The sequence below is a fragment of the Anopheles bellator genome, chromosome 1, assembly GCF_943735745.2.
Source record: "Anopheles bellator chromosome 1, idAnoBellAS_SP24_06.2, whole genome shotgun sequence".
NCBI lineage: Eukaryota > Metazoa > Arthropoda > Insecta > Diptera > Culicidae > Anopheles > Anopheles bellator.
This window is the reverse complement of record NC_071285.1, coordinates 11,670,888-11,688,247: the sequence shown is the minus strand read 5'-3', so window position 1 is coordinate 11,688,247 and position 17,360 is coordinate 11,670,888. Positions and strand designations below refer to the sequence as shown.

Sequence of the window (17,360 nt, the reverse complement as noted above, 5' to 3'; positions counted from 1 at the left end):
AGATTTTGTTTTCCAACATAGAATATACTTTCTCTCTCTCTCTCTGTCTCTCTCTAGTTATCTCACTTTCTCATTCTATCGACTTCCTTTTATATCGTTTTGACATTGCTTTTGAACAGTTTCACGTAAAGTCGATCGTTTTTGCTGCCCAGCTCCGTACCTGTACATACTCTCACGTGCGTAGTATATGCATTTGGCGCATATATGTGTATTTATATTTCTTTATGCACTGATCGCGTGATCGCGAGAAGAAAGGGGCATCTTCGAACCACAAACACCCGTCCCCTGTCACTAACTCCTCAGATACTATTACTTCTCCGTACTATGGACGACTGACTGAACGGTGAGGCGAATGAATCGGAAAACGAACGAGTACCGCACGCAAACATACAATAATTATCAAACACGAAACAAGCAAAAAAAAACACGGACGATTTGTGGAAAAACACGGAGAAGGGAAGCATATAAAAACAAATCCTAAAACAAAACAACTAAACTGAACGGAACGGGTTCCGCACAACGGACTCTACTACGCTCTGGAAAGTAATACCTGTGTGTGTGCGTCCGTTGTGTGAACTCTGTGATGCATGTGTGGAGGTGTGTGATGTGATATCGCGTGTCGTAAGTCTTATCTACGTTGCTGGGGTGCCCTGGTGCTAGTTAAGGTAGCTTGCTAGTAACACCTATTGTCGGGCGCTCTACGAGCGGCGCCCCTCTATTGACTTTGCCATGTCCCCGGAAAGCCTGCTGGCTGCTGAGGAGATATATGAATGGCTCTGCTTGGAGCTTGGAGTTTGCTAATTCTTTTGAGTTTCGCTCGCGCTCTGCCCTGTACCGTGTTATCACACCGTACGGACGGGAGAACTACTGTGTAAGTCGCTGCGGCCATAAGTACCTAGCTACATCGGGGGCATTGGGCTCGTATCTCGTGTCGTGGAGGATTCGTATTTACAACCTACCATAAGCTGGCTGGATCAGTGGTGTCCTTCGCGCAGGATCAATCACAATTTGACCATTTCTATCTAGCCGCGCTTGCAACGGCTAACGGAGTCAGTTCTTTCTACTACTACAATCGTAGTGTGCCTTGATTAGCTATTAAACTCTTTCGTCGTCCTAATTTTCAACTTTACCACCACACCATTGGCTGTTGGGGAACCAGAGGCCCTGCCTGATCTGTTCTGATGAGCTTTAGTGTTGGTGATCTTTCGGTCTTAACCGTTATGAATATTGCTTGACATCTTTTGCTTCGTAAGTGGTGAAGCTCCGTGTAGGGTGGTAAAGCGACGGTAAAGTGATTGTGCTGAACTGCTTACAGTTCTCAGTCGATTTTGGGGCTGCGTTTGCTTTTTTGCACAATCGTCACGAATCGTCGAATTTCCTTCACTGAGAAAAGTGCTAGCTGCGGGAAGAGCATGCCAACTGACAGCATCATCGTAGCTCACTGACAGCATTGCGGAACCGGCGCGCACCGATGATTCGACTATCGGACCATAGGGGGCGCTAGTGTCGATCCACGGAGTTAGAAATTGTTTCATGACATTGCCCGCTAGATGGCTCTTTCCACAGAGACGACACACGCTGACGACGAAGGCAGGGTAAAAAGGAACGATTTTCGGAGCTTCCTTGCTTACATTAGCACACAGCACCGACGGGACCGGGTACTGTCACTCACGACGTCACTGGTATTGCCACTGAACTTGGACAGCGTACCACCGGGGGTACCGGATTCGCTTTCACCGGTCGCGGCAACGGATCCACCGTGCAGTGAACCGTTGCCGGTTCCGATTACACCACCATCGTAGTGCTGCTGCTGGTGTGGCTGCGGAGGTCGATGGTTGAGATGGGGCGAGTGATGCAGTTGGTGATGATGGTGGTGCAGATCGTTCGATACGAGCGACAGTTCCAGTGGCGTCCCCGCGCCAGCAGTGCCGGCCCCGTTCGGTGTGGTGGTCCCGCCGCCCGCACCATTGCTCAGGCTTCCGGCCAAGCTCGGAGCGGTCCCGCTCAGCAGGGAACCGTTCTCCGGACTGACGCTCGAACGGTTCTGCGACCGGTGCTTCTTCAGATCGGCCAACGTTCCTGCGACAGAGGGATCTTGTGATTTTATTGTGTTCGTTCGAGGTGATTTGTTTTCGAGACAGAAAAGATAACAGACGTCGTTTACAGCCGTTAGAAGCGCAGAATCACCGACCGAAAGCGCAAAACCGGGAAAGTTGAGGTAAATTACAATACGTGTTCAAGTCAAATGTAGCAAGAAAAGCCAAATAGGAAAGTGTTATATTATAAAAGTAAAATTATGAAAAAGAGGAAGAGAGGGGAGAGAGAGAGAAAGAGAAAGAAAACAAAATGTGATATTTAGCATCGTCGAAGTGCCACCGTCAGTTTGCTGATGGTTAGTCTCTACACTGGTTACAGCATTCTAAACTAAATGATCTTAACCGATTTCCGTGACGACGACCGTAACGCTCCAGCAGTGCTCATGGGATCATGATAAACGAGCGTGATAAGCAGGTGAATGATTAAATGTCACGGGGGTCACAATGAAGTGAAATCCGCAAATCCACCGCAAATCCTTTTCCCCGAAATCTTCTATTCCGTGCTTGTCTTACACTCTGCTGAATCAATTACGACGAAAGACGAAAGTCCCCCAATGCACCCCAAATCCAAATCGTGTTCATTCATCCATGCCAAGCTTCATTAACGGGCGTTTTCCCACCCAAAACAATAAAATAAAACAATCTGGAAAACCAATCATCCGACGAAGGTTAGCGTTCCGCGAACGGTTGTTTGCCCTCAAACACGGGGAATCATTAAACCAGTTTTTAAAAGTCGATTTTCCGCACCATTTCAGTATTAAGGTGTGAAAAATGCGGATTGCCGATGGAAAAGAACCTCACCAAACAGAAAACAACAAGTTGGGAAAAACTTTCCAAACACCCAAAAAAAAAACGAACGCAAGCCAAATCTTCTTCACGCTCCACCGAAGAAGAAGCGAACGATTTTCAATCGTTCCTCGAAGAAGCAGAAAGATGTAAAGTGCAGAAACCACACGCTGCGGCGCCTTTTTGGTCGCAGCTTACGAGATGCCCGTGATAAGATGAATGAACCCATCAGAGGGAGTTTGATCCCTCGGAAGGCCGTTAAGACGAACCACGTCACGTCACGTCACCTATCGGTGGGGATTGATCTTCGAAAGGTCCACCAATGGGATGGGGATTTTTTTGCTCTCTAAAGAGACCCCCATTAAGCGGTCGTTATCTGGGCGGACCATCAGCCGATGGTACACGATGGAGACGCCTGGTGCCCGACAATCGAACGAGCTTTTCAACCCTCTCGCGTCTGGTGCAGTGCGCCGGAAAATGTAAATGTGCCTTTTTCCAATGCGACCCATTTGCGCCCAACTGCCCCTTTTCGGAAAGTGACTTTGCTGGTCACTCCCGCTGGTCGGTGATCCGCCCGTGAGCGATTTTATAACCACAAAAAAATGAAGGACCCCGTGAAGTAATGCGGTGCAGTAGAGCGCGAGTGAATGTGGCTGGAGTATGAACATACAGAGAGAGATAGGCGGCGGGTGCAGGGAAGGACACATGCTTCGAAGACGATGTGAGATGATAATGGTGGTGGTGGTGGTTGGTACTTACCGACTAGCACCGTCACCTGGACGTTGATCTTGCCGTTCTCGCTGTTCGAGGTGGAGTACACCTCAGCGGCGGCGGCAGTGCTGCCAGCGGCCCCCTGGCCCGTGCTGGTGGCGGTGGCCGAGGCCGCCGACAGGCCGTTGGCTGGAATGTTCGCGTGATGGTGCAGGTGATGCTGGCCACCGTTGTTGTTGTTGTTGCTACTATTGCTGACTAGACTGCCGAGCGGACTGGAACCACGCTTGCCGACGCCACCGCCCTCGATCAGGTACGTTTCATCGTTATCCTTGCCATCTGGCGACCGGCGATCGTACTGATTGAGCGTCGGTGAACCGCCACCGAGTGGCGCCATCTGGTGATGGTCGCCCTTGACGCGCCCGCCGCTTTGGTTGTTGTTCAGATTGTTCATGTGGCGCACACTGTTCCGGTCCGCGCTACCACCACCCCCGCTGTCGCCACCGCCACCGTTGGCCACACCGTTGTTGTTGTTGTTGTTGATGTTGTTGAGATTGGCGGACCCGTTGGCGATGTTGTGATGATGGTGGTGATGATGGGGGTTATTGCTATTGTTACTGCCATTGTTGCCGGTGTTGCTGATGATGGTGGTGGTGGTGGTGGAGGTGTTGATGGAGGATGAGGAGGTGGTGGTGGTGGCATGCTGGGAGGATGCGTCGGTGCGCACGGAAGATGAAACCGAGGTGGTGGACGACTGATTGTTATTGTCACCGTTTGCCGTTGCGGCGGTTGCGATCGTGGTCGCGGCCGCTGCCGCCGCCGCCGCCACACCATCCGGCGTCGTGTAGCCCTAAAACGAAAGAGAGAGAGAGAGCAGAAGGGGGCCGAATCCGATTAAAAATGAGTTCCATTCAAGTAACTTTCATTGAACGAATCTCCGAACGTTGTGAGGCCCAAAAGGGTCAGATTTATGTACTCGATTTAATCAAAGGTTCCGCCCCATAAGGATCCGATACGAGAGGCACGTTTCGAGCGACTCATTTGCAGGCAAATTAATGATCACATCGCCACCACCCAGCACCAACATTTATCTCGAGAACTTTGGTGGTCTTGGCTTCCCAACAACCTATACCTACCCGGTACCGCAGACCGATGATCATATCGTCGAGGGGGGTGTCCCGTTTCTTGTCCCGCTCCAGATAGAACACTCGCCTCATTTTGGACCTAATTTTGCCTGCCAACACACGGGTGGCCACCAATTTTCACTCACTTTCCACTAGTTTTCTGATCGTTTTCCGTCCGCCCGTTCTCTTTCCTATCAGACGAATCCCAAAAGGGAGCACGCGCGCGGCCGCTTCTTTCCGCACGAACAACCAAAGGAGGAAAAAAACTTCCACTTTATTATCTTGTTTTCGTGTTCTATGACCCCGACAGCGTGTCAGCGGGTTATAGCGAAGAGCCAGCACGATTTGTTCTCCCAGCGGTGCCACACAGGAAAACTTTTCCTCGCTTCCCAAAAAGAAAGATCGGGAGATTTGCGAAACTTGCGTGCTGGATATACGGGGATTAACTTTGTGTTGCTTCAGCGGCGGCAGCAGGAGCACCGAGATGAAAAGGTCAGACGACGTGACCGTGCCGAAACCGAAAATCGTACCCGGCGGATGGAGAGAACCCACCCATCAGGGAGTAAACAAAATGCACCAGTAACTTATTACGGGAGAAAGTTTGGCGTCTAATGTTAGGATTAAAGTTTCATGCACACAAACTTTGGCTAATTTCGGTGACCGTGGCGTGGCACGTCAAATGTCAAGGTTGCCTGCTTCCAGCGGAGCATTATGCTTGTGTAAATTCTGTTTAAAATATTCTCGGCGGAGATGGAGATTCGTTATTCTTTTGCTCCGCCTGTGATGTAAAAAGGTAAATGCGGACACAACACACAGCTGGTGGTGGTAATCAAATTCTGGCGAAAACTTGCTCCCCGTGCACTCTGTGTAAGCTTGGCCTATGGTCGTTGCTTTTATTGGCCATATTTTTGCTGACTTTGAATTTTGTCGCCCTCTGGACGATTTGCAGTTTTCGGACTCAGGAAAGTCTTAGGTGCACAAATATTGCTCCAGAAGACACGTAACGATTTATGCCACATTTAACACACTACAGTAAATCGTTCCGTCTCTCTGGTGCCGGTTATGTTAAGGATCTGATTTACTAGGAATAAATGTCCACCAAATTACATTGCATTCAATGTTCCCGCTTTCTGGCGCAGTACATCTTATTCCGCCGCATAACGTCTGAACTCCCTCGGCGATTGGATGGCAAAGTGAAAAAAAACAAACCCACGCAAGGATTTACGGTACGCCAGCAAGCAGAAAGGAAGCCCCGGACAACTCCAAGGGAGCCAAAGTGAAATCCGAACGAAAGAAACCCCCACAACGACCCAGAAGCCTATTCGCAACTTCTAAATGCGCCTCTACGCGAGGACGAACTGGCCCGCCCCGGGGCGAATGTAATGCGATGCGCCGTTTACAAAAAGAAGTACGAAAAACGGAGAGAGCAGCCCAAACTCCGGTGCCTTCTTTTTTCGGGCACGGTTTGTTTTTGTATCCTCCCGAAGAAGACCCCCAATGGCTCCACCATCACCGGTCACGGTTGGTTCGGTGCGCAATTCGCGCGGAGAACCGGAAGTTTCAACGTACGCCGCGACCTTCAAGACGTGACCACCGTCGCGGACAGACAACAGTCGCTGGTGTCTTCGGCAAGGTCGACCACGGTGGCAGTAGGCAGGCGGAAAACAGGAAACAAATTCGTAGAGGCAGAACCATACACGCGCCGGCGCTCGCGGCTCTATTATTGCTGCCTCCGAATGCACGAGGAGTATAATTATATTGTTGTTGTTGTTGCTGTGGAAGTGAATGTCTGCGCGGCCTCCGACAGTACATCTTTATGGTACAGGTGGTCACGTTGACTCTACCTCATCCTTTGAAGATCGTTTTATTGGAAAAACATATCAATTTGGGCATTCCAAAAAAGCAAACACATTGACGAAGTATCGGAGTCTTCTAGGATCATCCCCCGGGGGGCCACCCCGGGTCAAGGATGGTTCCGGAAAACGTTCAGCCCGTTGGCTAGTCAGTCACCCCCACGCAAAGGGCCGAGAAACAACTTGGCGTAATTGGCCACCGACACCGCCTTCAGTCGGATGTTTTTTTCCAGCGAGCCCAGCAGAGTAGAAGAAAAGTAACATCCATCGCAAAAAACGCGGGCAGCTAAACGGAAAGTGAAACTTATGCCGTGACCAGCCATGCGGACCGCAGCACGGTTAGGCCTGACGAACGGTTAGGGTTGGCGATGTGTTAAGTACCCAGCACATAAAGTAATTGGCAGGTTGATGTTGGTATGAGCGGCTCAAATTTAGTGGCGGGCTTGGGAATGGCGGAAGACGGAATTTGCGTGTGTCGCGCTGTTCCGCGCGCCGTGCTGAGTAATTCGATAATTGAAGAGAGTAATCCCAGAAATGTGCCACCGTCAAAGCTGGATCGAGGCCAGTGGCCGCTACGCAAATGACCAGCAGCTCCCTCAGTGTCAGTGTCCCTTCCCAATTCCCCAATGAGCCGAGGGTGCGGAATGTGCGGTGCGTTGATGCGTGATGGCAGCACGCATCACAATTAGACATTGATTTGTGCGCGCCCTCCCCGGGGAGGGCTGCTGCTACTACTAGTTTGGAGGGTGATTTCACGTCGCACAACATGGCCAAGTAGAGAGCAGCATGTTGTTGGGTGCGGCGGCGTGCATTCGGACATTGATTGATTTTCCACCCTCAAGGTGGGGTCAATGGGCGGCCGGGAAATGGTGAAAATGTTCCGAGCGCGATTCCTAGTGAAGCTCGTCGTGGCACTGCCGCACTTAGAAAACGCTGCGTTGCGCATTGCGCTTAAAGTGCAATTTCTGGCTTGCCAGAAGCCAGAAGCGGCCATTCTTCCGCTAATTTAACGTCATTTCAGAAAGCACCCCCCTGTGATGATTGGCATACTGTCCGAGAAAGATAAACAGCGACCGATGATTGCGCTCTTGGTAGCGAAATTCTTGCCGGCTTGAAGAGGGTTAGTAAAACGGACACTCCCGAGACTTGGTGAGAGGCCATTGGGTTCGGCTTTATCGTAACGTCTCCATCATGAAGACGGGCGCTTGCGGAGTGGTCCTCGAGAAAGTGCCAACGCGCAATGAAAGATAAAATTGAGGCCTTCATCAGAAGAAGGATTCTTGATCCGAGACCTATCTTGAGAGCGAGTGAGCGGATAGAAAAGAAATCGTAACTCGGATGAGTTGTGTTTTAATTAAGTTTAGCCGGAGCCCGTTCTGACAGGGAACAGAATAATGCTGCAATTTGGGTTTATTTATGCATTCTACCCATTGTTGGCTTTCGTTGTCGTCCTTTTTCGGGGACGCTTTGAGTGGACAGAACCGACTGGTATTAGCATAAAAGCCATCAAGATGCTCTGCCATCTTGTGCCACCGATTAAAGGGAAGCATATGGGGCTTTCTGACCGACCACAAATGGGATAACGTAAATTAGAAAATATTATTCGAAACTCGAGACACGGCTGCAGAAAACGGAAATTTTAAATCAAGTTCATCCTACACGCGGCCGAGCCCTTTAACGAGTGCATGTTCCAACAGCTGAACAACGAGCGCAGATTTTGGTTTCACGCCATTTGTAGAGTCGCATGTAACACATTTTCTCTCATCATCGTTCATTGATTCCGGTCCGGCCGCATCACGAAAATTCGTGCAGGAAACCAAAATTAAATCTTTGAACCACACGCTAATCGGTACCGCGCGAACCGGACCGAACCGGACCGGACCACCAGACGAAGAAGCATAATGCTCAGGGCAGCATGACAGCAGCTTTTCTCTCCTCGCCAGTTGGGTCTTTCGCTGAGAGACGCACGTCTAACACGGGGGCCGCCTGTTTTCGTCGATTTTCTTATTTTAATTTTGATCCCAACTTTCATTCGAGACCGAGGTCCTGTTGCACCACGAGTTCCATAACGCACCGCACAGCACAAGTCACGCCACCACAATCCAGCACACACTTTACTCACGTCCACCGAACTGTGACTCAAACACATACACGTGCGCATCAATGGGAGGCCAATGGAGCGCGAAGCAATTGATTGGATCTCCGGTTGTGAAAAAAAAATCTCGCAAATACACAAAAATACGCGCGACCGGCGAACACGTGGTGATCTTGCGCACGCGCGTGTTACTCGACCGTTGGCGGAGAACTGAGCTGCCGCGCTGCTCGTGGGCCGATCCCAAGCATGGAGAGCTTGAAGTCAGCCCTTCCCATTTCGGCAACATAGTGGAAAACATAGTTTTCGGGGTGGTGTAGGTGAGCCGCTTCGGACAGCGCGAACGCACACGCGTACATAAATTATCAATCGGCGCCAGGGGCTTTCGCTATCAACAAACGTGTGGCGCAGGCGAGGTTCACCAAACCCCCGGTTTCCCCCGGCCTCGTTGGCTTTCTATTGGTTTTGGTGGCGACGGCGGCGGTGGCCCATCAACCGGGGGGATCCAGTGCGTGGTCCGGCGACATGCACTGGATGCGGTGCAGGTGCATTCCCGGCGTGCATCCGTAATGTGCCATCTCGGACACATCAGTTTGTCGATAGCGGGGTTTTTCCTACCACCCGCAGGCGAGGGCGTTGTTTCCACTTTCGACGCACGCACGGCACAACAAAACATCCGACCGACTGTGGTTTGTTTATTATTATTGTGTTGTGGCGATTTTGCGGCTGGCAACAATGTGTTTACCTTCAGCAATAGGTACGTTGTTGTTGTGAAACAAATTCGTGCGCAAAAACGAAGCTGCTTGCTGCTCTATTGCATTGCGGGCAAGGGCCGCCGTCGTAGTTGGCCAATGTTTCGCGGGGGGCGGCTTTTTGTAATTTTGCAAAACAAATCGTTCGGACACGTAAATTCGGATTGCGTATCTCACTTGACCGGGGCCCGCATGACTCCGTCGTCGCCGCCGAGTGCCGTCGATTGGATCGTGAACGTTTGTCCGTTAAACATGTCCGTGCGACTCTCGCATCGCGTCGCGGGCTGAAGTAAAAGTGCATCGGGCCGTATGCAATTTCCTTTGCGTGTGTGAGTAATTAAAAGTGGCCAGGCCAGTGGGCGCACGCCGGATGGAAATCGAAACTGGCGTCCGGCGCATCGTGTCCGGAAGTGTCATGCGTGCGCCGGAATTACGCCAATCATTCATGCCAACTCAACAGGCACCAGCCACCTCACCTCACGCGCATGAGGTGATTTCACAAGGACTCGAGAGGTGCTAGTGTCCTCATTGAAGGCTGGCGGAGATTAGGTACCATTTTAACAAAACGCGCAGAGCTTTTCTAACTTTTAATTAGCGTCACAAACTTGAACCGCAAGCAGTCACGTGCCCTCAATAAGCAGTCTCACTGCAAGATAACGAGGCGATCGTTTCTCGATGATTAACAACTCAAGGTAAATGGTGCTTTTTATAACACGTTTCGTTATTTGTTGTAAAACTTATTTGTGAGGAATAAAATATAAGTTTAGAAAGAGGCAGACGACACGGACTCGGTCATGTGCCTCAGTGAACAGTATGCCATGATTGCTTAGAATAAACCATATTTGGAATGGCTGACAGTAGTAACAACTAGTAGGCCACAGACCAAGCAGTTTTGTGGTATTCACTTTTTAAGAGCCGCTTAAAAATAGTATTTTAATTAAAAAATCGAAAAAGTAAGGTGAAAACCGCATCACCGCAGAACCATGCATTCGCACAGTGCTGGTGAATATCAAATCAATTCGACCTGCGCGACACTGTCAATCGTCCATTGAACGGAAAAGCTGTGCAAATGGCCGACGATGGTGCCCAGACCGACACAAAACGGATGCGTGCAGCAATGCATTGGGCGCATTTCGCAAACGAAAGCGAACGCACGGAAAAAAGGTTGGATTTTGAGCCCCTTTCCACAGGTCGCCTGGCAGCTGGTCATCCGTATTTCCCACATCGGTCCCCATTGGAAAGGGGCGTTGTGTTAAATGGCAAAAATTCAGCCGAAAACGAAACGGAACCAAAAAAAACCGGCATCGTTGAGAACCAGTGAAGCGCACGTTGACCGACAGTTACTTCCGTGTCAAATTTCATACATTCCGAAGAAGTACGGAAAATATTAAACCGAATCTGACGCGGGGACATGATTCGAATTGGTTCGTGTTGGATTCTCGTTACTGAGTAATCACATAGTGTGTACCATACTCTCTCTGTATTATGTGTTTTCATCCAATTTGGAAATAATTTCCAACATTCACTTGCTTTGTTTACCTTGAGCAGAACTTTTCAGTATTAAGCTCAAGGATACTCGAACGGTAGACACATCGAAAGAAATAATTCAACATCGTGCGCTCGAGCTCGGTAGTCATAAACCGATCGGAGCGCAATCGCCATCAATCAGTTTCGGCCAGGGGGTCACCGTCACCGGGGGTCAGCGCCTTTTGTGAGAATTTAAAAATCAATGAATCAATGTCCAAAGGTAAAATACTCATTCGCCGTCCCTGTTCGTATCGTGGGTACGTGTTGGTGACCATCCCGCGTAACTAATGGCGGGGTACTTGAACCGTTTATCATTGGGGCTTATTGGATTGAAATTCCATGTGGAGCACAGAGTTTCAAAAGGTACCGCGGCCAACGACTCCATAACGAATCCTGACGGAACGGTACACTGGGAAAGACACCGGGAGCCCCATTAGGTTTAATCCTGACGTATAAGCAGTTTTAATTGGAGGCTCTGCTTTGCTGGGGCGTAACTCAGTTTTCGAAAGGAGGAACTCTTGTGCAGACCGACCGACCGACCGACCGACCGGAAAAGCTGCCGCAGCAGTACTAAAAGTTCGAATGGGAATTTGTAACTAAATTTGCCAACTTTTCGGTTGCCAAAGAGAGACGCCAAGATAATCAATAATAAACGACACAACCCATTTAAGGTACGCTTGTTCATTTTTCGTCAAATAAAAAAAACCATCTCCCATCGTCGGGCATAATAATTCAAAAAAGTTTTGATTGCTTCCAGTCGCTGCCCGAGGTCGGTAGAACCATTCCACGAAACCAAAAGCGTTCAGCTTCATTTTTCTTCGACGCTCACGAGGGACGCTTTCTCCCACGTTCACCATCCCGGGCGCTGCGTGCACCCGGGTGTGGTTGAGGAGAGATTTCAATTTCCATCACTTCCACCTGGCGCCGAAACTGGTGCCATTGTCGAAAGTCTTGACACCATCACCACCAGCACTCTAGTCTGGCCACACCGGTGATGACCAGGCACCGGTGCTCTGTGACACCTTCTATCATCCATTAAGCATTAAGTGGTACCATTTGGTATAGCCAGCAAGCCATCCTGCGCGCTGGTATGGTGCACTCTGCTTCCATCAAAAGCTCATTCCGCCGGTCTGGGCAGGATGAAGTTCCGGAACAACAGTCAGTTTCGAGCTCGACAGTCAGTACGGGTTAGACGGAAAACCAACAAGAAGCGGTGGTCTTTGTGGAGGTCACTTCCTGACAGTGCTACGGAGGACAAAGAGTACGGAGTAGGTGTAGGTCGGAATCGGGCTTTGGACTCCGGGTTCGGTGGGAAAAGTCATCTCCATCGGGAGGTGATCATTGATTTTTGTTCGAGCATCAAGCGTCATCCTTTGTGAAGGGCAACATTCCCAGTGGAAGGTCAGCATTTTGGTGCCTTTAAAGTAGTACCTCGCCGGACCGAGCAGAGTATCCCGCTAGGACCATCATCAATCTGGCATGGATCCCCAGGTTTGGTTCAAACGTCAGGGTGGTGTTTGATTTGACCGGAGCGGTGCGAATCGGTATAGGAGGCGAAGGTGCACTGCATTTCAACGAGTTCATCGAGAGTGGCCATATTTGCCGGGAGGTAAAGCTGCAGTGCACGTGTGACGTTAATTGGGTTCGGATGTAATACTCAACCCCTTCAACGTAGTTCCGAATGCAGGCCGCGAGTGAATTTGCTACTTTTTTCAACCTCGTCCCAGTCTGTTTTGGATTCTACATACTGGCATTACCCTTTGAATTCTATCCGTTCCCAGGCCAGTTTTGACAAATGTGCAGATGGTGAGTGGCAAACGGTGAGCACTGATTGGATTAATTGAACTGTGGAACCGGTTTCGTTACCAACCATTCAATTGTGTTGGTTGAAGCACCAGGAACGAATCGAATTCAATCAGTGCAGATACTGAACCTGATGAAAGTCTTTAATTTTTGAAACTTTTTAGCCAATTCAGTAAACAGTTCGTTCTGATTCCTTCTTGAGTGCGGCTTTATATGCGAATGCGGTAGAGGGATTTACTTTCGCCGGTTCTTATGAGTCGTCAAATGTGTGGGCTGTCTCTATCAACAGCCAAACATCAGTTGGCTACGATGGCAAACCACTAAAAAGGACACAAAAGATATAAAACCAAATCTGCCAATCATACAAAAGAATGCTTCTGCCGGAGGCCTCTGTTTTTTCGCCTTCAGAGTCTCGCTCTGTGAAGTTGTTGCGGAAGATTTTACAACACCGCATCGCGGAGCGCGGTTTGCGCAGCTAAGGGTTGAAGTGTCAATAAAAGCAAATCTCGAACAAGTGCCGATTTGCCAAAAAGTATCAAGTATCACATCGGCATACAAATAGGCCACTTTCGGTCCAATTGTGTCGTCTGTGTCGGAGACCATTTTAGCCGGACGGATCCTCCTGTTGTGGGGTTCTCCTTCAAAGTGCGTCGCCGCTACGGGATGAGCCTTTTGTTATTTTACCTTCAACAAACATTCACAGCTCACCACACAACGGGAAGCTTCTCCGAAAACGAGTTCCTTTTCGCTCGGAAAGGATGCGGAACAATCCCTGGGGTAGGATTAAAATGTCAGCAACGGAGGCAACTTGGGAAACTTTAGGGAGCTTTATAAGCTGCCGTCGAAAGTTAGGATGGCGCGTATCGCGACGTGAACGTGCTGCAATGGGATCTTGTTATGGGTTGGTAAGGTGGAGAAATTAATATTTAATTACTGCCTCTCTCACAAAGTTCTGGCCAGTTCTCGCAAAACATTCTCGGTGTCCGCGCACGAAGCCCTGGTTGGCAGTTGGCGAGGTGTAACGAAGTAGACGCGAAGTTCGCGCTCGTAAGTCGACACTTACCTCCTGTGCCTGCAGTCGGAAACGGGCCTCTTCCACGGCATCCTTTTTGGTCGTTAGTCCCTTGTCTCGCAGCGATGTTCGTCGCACGGATTGTGCTCTGTCGGAGTGACGGAACGGAAAGAAAGAGCGTTAGTAGGGGCTCTGTAAACCATACCAAGGCAAGTGTTTGTCGATTTAGTGGCGTGGTTCGCTTCACTCGGAGGTATCAAAACACACCGGCACCGGAACTTTGAATTTGAGCTGGTATATAATATCCCGACGTTTGCTTCCCGCGGAGCCACGTTTTTGGTTTCCAAAGGTCACAACACAGTGCCTGGTGGGACAATTTGTTTGCTCTATAATCCGATTATTCATCAAAAGGGCCACGTGATTGCGGCTAATGAAATTAATGAACAGAAAGCATCCCAGTGAGCACCGTAGGACTGTTGATGGCCTCAATCTAACGCCTTGCGCAAACCTTACGGATGTTCAATCATTCAAATATTAATCTAGTTTCTTGGGAACGCTTTTCTGTAGCCGTTTCTCTCAATCACGAAATTGGTTGAAAGAGTTTTTTAAAGGCTTATGTCGCTCCGAAACGAAACGCAACTAATTTTAGCGGAGCGGATACTTCGAACTGGGTCGTTTTGATGTGTCGTTCCGTTTGTAGACACCGAGTAAATAGCTTTCCATTATCAACTTTGTTTTTCTTCCAAATCGCAACACGTTTTGCCTCTAACTGACCTAGTGTTGTTGCTCTGCGACCGTCGCACACGTTTGCGTTGCGCTTCGGCCAATCGTTTACTCTCCTGCTCCGTCTTTAGTTGCTCTATTCGTTCTCGAATTTCAGGGTCTTCGCAAATATCTAGTGGAGGGGAAAAACTAGTCGATTAGTAACGTTACACCGGCATCATGAGTCCATTTCTTATTCTTACCGGAAGGAGTTTCGTCATTTTTATTTTTGGCATTCAAATCGGCACCACTTTGGGCAAGCATCTCCAGTACCTCCAGCTGTTGGAATAAAGGGGTTTAAGATCAGTTGGGGCGTAAGCCAACACCCGACACGGTTCGCGCAGACTACTTACGTGTCCCCAGCAAGCGGCGGCATGCACCGGCGTCCAGAGATCATTATCGACAGCATCGGTCGACGTGTGATGCTCCAGCAGGAACTCTACGACCCTCGTGTACCCGTTGGCAGACGCTATGTGGAGCTAAAACGGAAGGACATTATTAAAAAAAAACAAGGCACAAGAGAGCAACCACAGTGTGCTGTGACTTACCGGAGTGGCACCCTGCAGATCGGGAACCTCCATGTCGCCGCCCTGCAGTGCAATGTCCTGCAGGTCGTGCAGCATCTGCGTCTCGGTGGCTGCTCGCGTTTCATCGATCAGTTCCTGCGTGACACCCCGTTTGGACATTTCCGCCTCGATGTAATCGAGCGCCTCCTCGTCGTCGCAGATGTCGTACGGCATGTTCCCGTCGGCGTTTACCGCCAGCAGGTTCGCGCCCCGTCCGATCAGGATCTTCACCAGGTTGAGATGCCCACAGGTGGCGGCCGCGTGGAGCGGTGTCCACCGCTCGCTATCCTGTGCGTTCACGTTGGCACCATAGTCCAGCAGGAGGTTCAACATCTCGGCGTTATCGTCAATACAGCACTGGTGCAGTGCCGTCAGGCCATCCATATTCGTTGCATCCGGTGTGACACCCTTCTGAAGCAGCTTTGCCACCTACGGCGAGACGAGAAAGGAAAAAAGAGATTAGAAAAGGATTCCGAAGCACCGGCAAACTACAGAAGCTGTCGACTCTCTCATTTTGGTCCGAATCTTTACACGGTGCCCGTTCTAGCAAGCAACAAAGTAGCGGCAACAAAAGCGCACGGGCGCACCATAATTTTCCCGTTTCCCATAGCCGATAATGACCACTCGTTGTCGGTGCTCAAGTTACCAACGTAATAGTTACCCTCTGGGGGTGCGGTCAATACATCACACGGTACGAAAAACACGAGCAATCTTCAAGAACGTTAGCTCATCATCATCATCATCATTTTTCGTGGCTACGGCTATGACCACGACATTACTTGACAGACACGAATCACTCACGTCACTGGGCTGGGCTCCGAGATTTTTGCGCTGCCGTCAGAAGAAGGTCAGCCGGCGGCAGCGGTGTTTATCCGGTACTGCAAAAAGCCAAGAGCCGCGGGGCTGGCAAAAGAAGAAATCCACATTTCGGTTGCTACAAAGCAGCATGTCGAGACCGGTGTCGAGAGTGTGCCCCGCAAGAGAGATAGAACACATACGCCGGATGGCGCTGCCGCCGGATGCCGGAAACCGACAGGATCACGCTCAGTGGAGTGTTTTCTTTCGGAGGGTACAGCGAAGAAAAGGTCTATAACTCGAAAGGGTTGCCGCTGGTGCTCGAGCCAAGTAGATAGAAATTAGATTCCGCACTTTCTGAACGATCCGGACGTATCGTTTCGCTGAAGTCAAAGTTACGGTGAAATTGCGCAGCTTGCTGCGTTCTAGTTGAGTGATGTATGTGCGAGTTCGGCTTACTGACAAATTGAAGTAGCCATGTTCTAGCAAATGAATGTGATTCGACGAAATGTGTTGATCAAAGTGGCTTCGTGATTTCAAGTTGTTTCGTCTTAAACTAATCCCTTGGTCCTAATTAGTGGTAAAGTCGAACGCCGGGCACGGTCAGCAAATGAAGATGAATGGTCAATCAATATAAGCTGTCCATAATCCTTTCCAACAAACAAGTGAGATAGCCCATTTCATTCCCATTACACACACCCTTCGACGCGTGTTGACAACCGTCCGCTCAACGAGGAAATCACTCCGAGCACTATAATTAATAGTGGGTCGTCTTATTCCTCCTTTCTCTTACCAGACAACCTCGAAGCTTGCGTCCCAGTGTGAAGGGTAAACCTATGTATAACTACACCCAGAGCACATCCTAACACTTCTGACGAGGGTGGCCGCCCACCGTAGACCGTCTCCGAGAAGTTCCAATTGACCCCGGGCGGGAGTTGATGAAACGGACTGAAAGTAATTTATTTTACCATCCGGTGTGGGGGCAAGGGATTAGACAGTATACTACCACCATCGCACGGACCACTGGTTTCAAGTTTCCACCTTCTGGCATCGTTGTTGGAAAATACCCTGGTACCCGGACCAGATGATTTCGGTTCGGCCAGAGAGTTGGTTGGTTTTTGTTGCACAAAGTCCTGCGGTTTGTTGGAGCGATGCAGAAGACGGAGATAACGGAAATCGAGGAAGCGTTGTATATGGTTTTATTGATTGGAAGGACGAACACATATCGAACAGTGTCGGGCGTTTGTCTTAAGGACAGCGGAGGATTCGCAGAAATAAGGCAATGTGTGCAGGCCAAGGTAGCACAGCAATCTACCATACCTTCTGGCCCGGTGGTTCAAGGGTCTCACTTGGACGAAGGGCAGTAGCTGACCCATTGATGCCAGATGAAATTGAGATCCAGTTCACATGGCCTTATTGATTCGCAACGAAGTTTCGTTCCGGGAGGAAAACAAGGCATGAACGTTGTTTATTGCATTCTT

The 17,360-nt window shown here is 49.8% G+C and overlaps 1 protein-coding gene across 1 annotated transcript in view; it reads right to left on the bottom strand.

The window, feature by feature from the left end:
- Positions 1-9: 9 nt before the first annotated feature.
- The window catches only part of LOC131215364 (protein phosphatase 1 regulatory subunit 12A-like), a 33,261-nt gene continuing 15,910 nt past the window's right edge, over positions 10-17,360 (bottom strand). The window contains exons 3-9 of the mRNA XM_058209755.1: positions 15,067-15,513; positions 14,872-14,997; positions 14,722-14,797; positions 14,531-14,651; positions 13,808-13,904; positions 3,642-4,443; positions 10-2,094 (exon numbers count right to left, since the gene is read on the bottom strand). Coding sequence (XP_058065738.1) covers positions 1,628-2,094; positions 3,642-4,443; positions 13,808-13,904; positions 14,531-14,651; positions 14,722-14,797; positions 14,872-14,997; positions 15,067-15,513 — 2,136 coding nt within the window. The 3' untranslated portion in view covers positions 10-1,627. The remainder of the gene's footprint in view (positions 2,095-3,641; positions 4,444-13,807; positions 13,905-14,530; positions 14,652-14,721; positions 14,798-14,871; positions 14,998-15,066; positions 15,514-17,360) is intronic.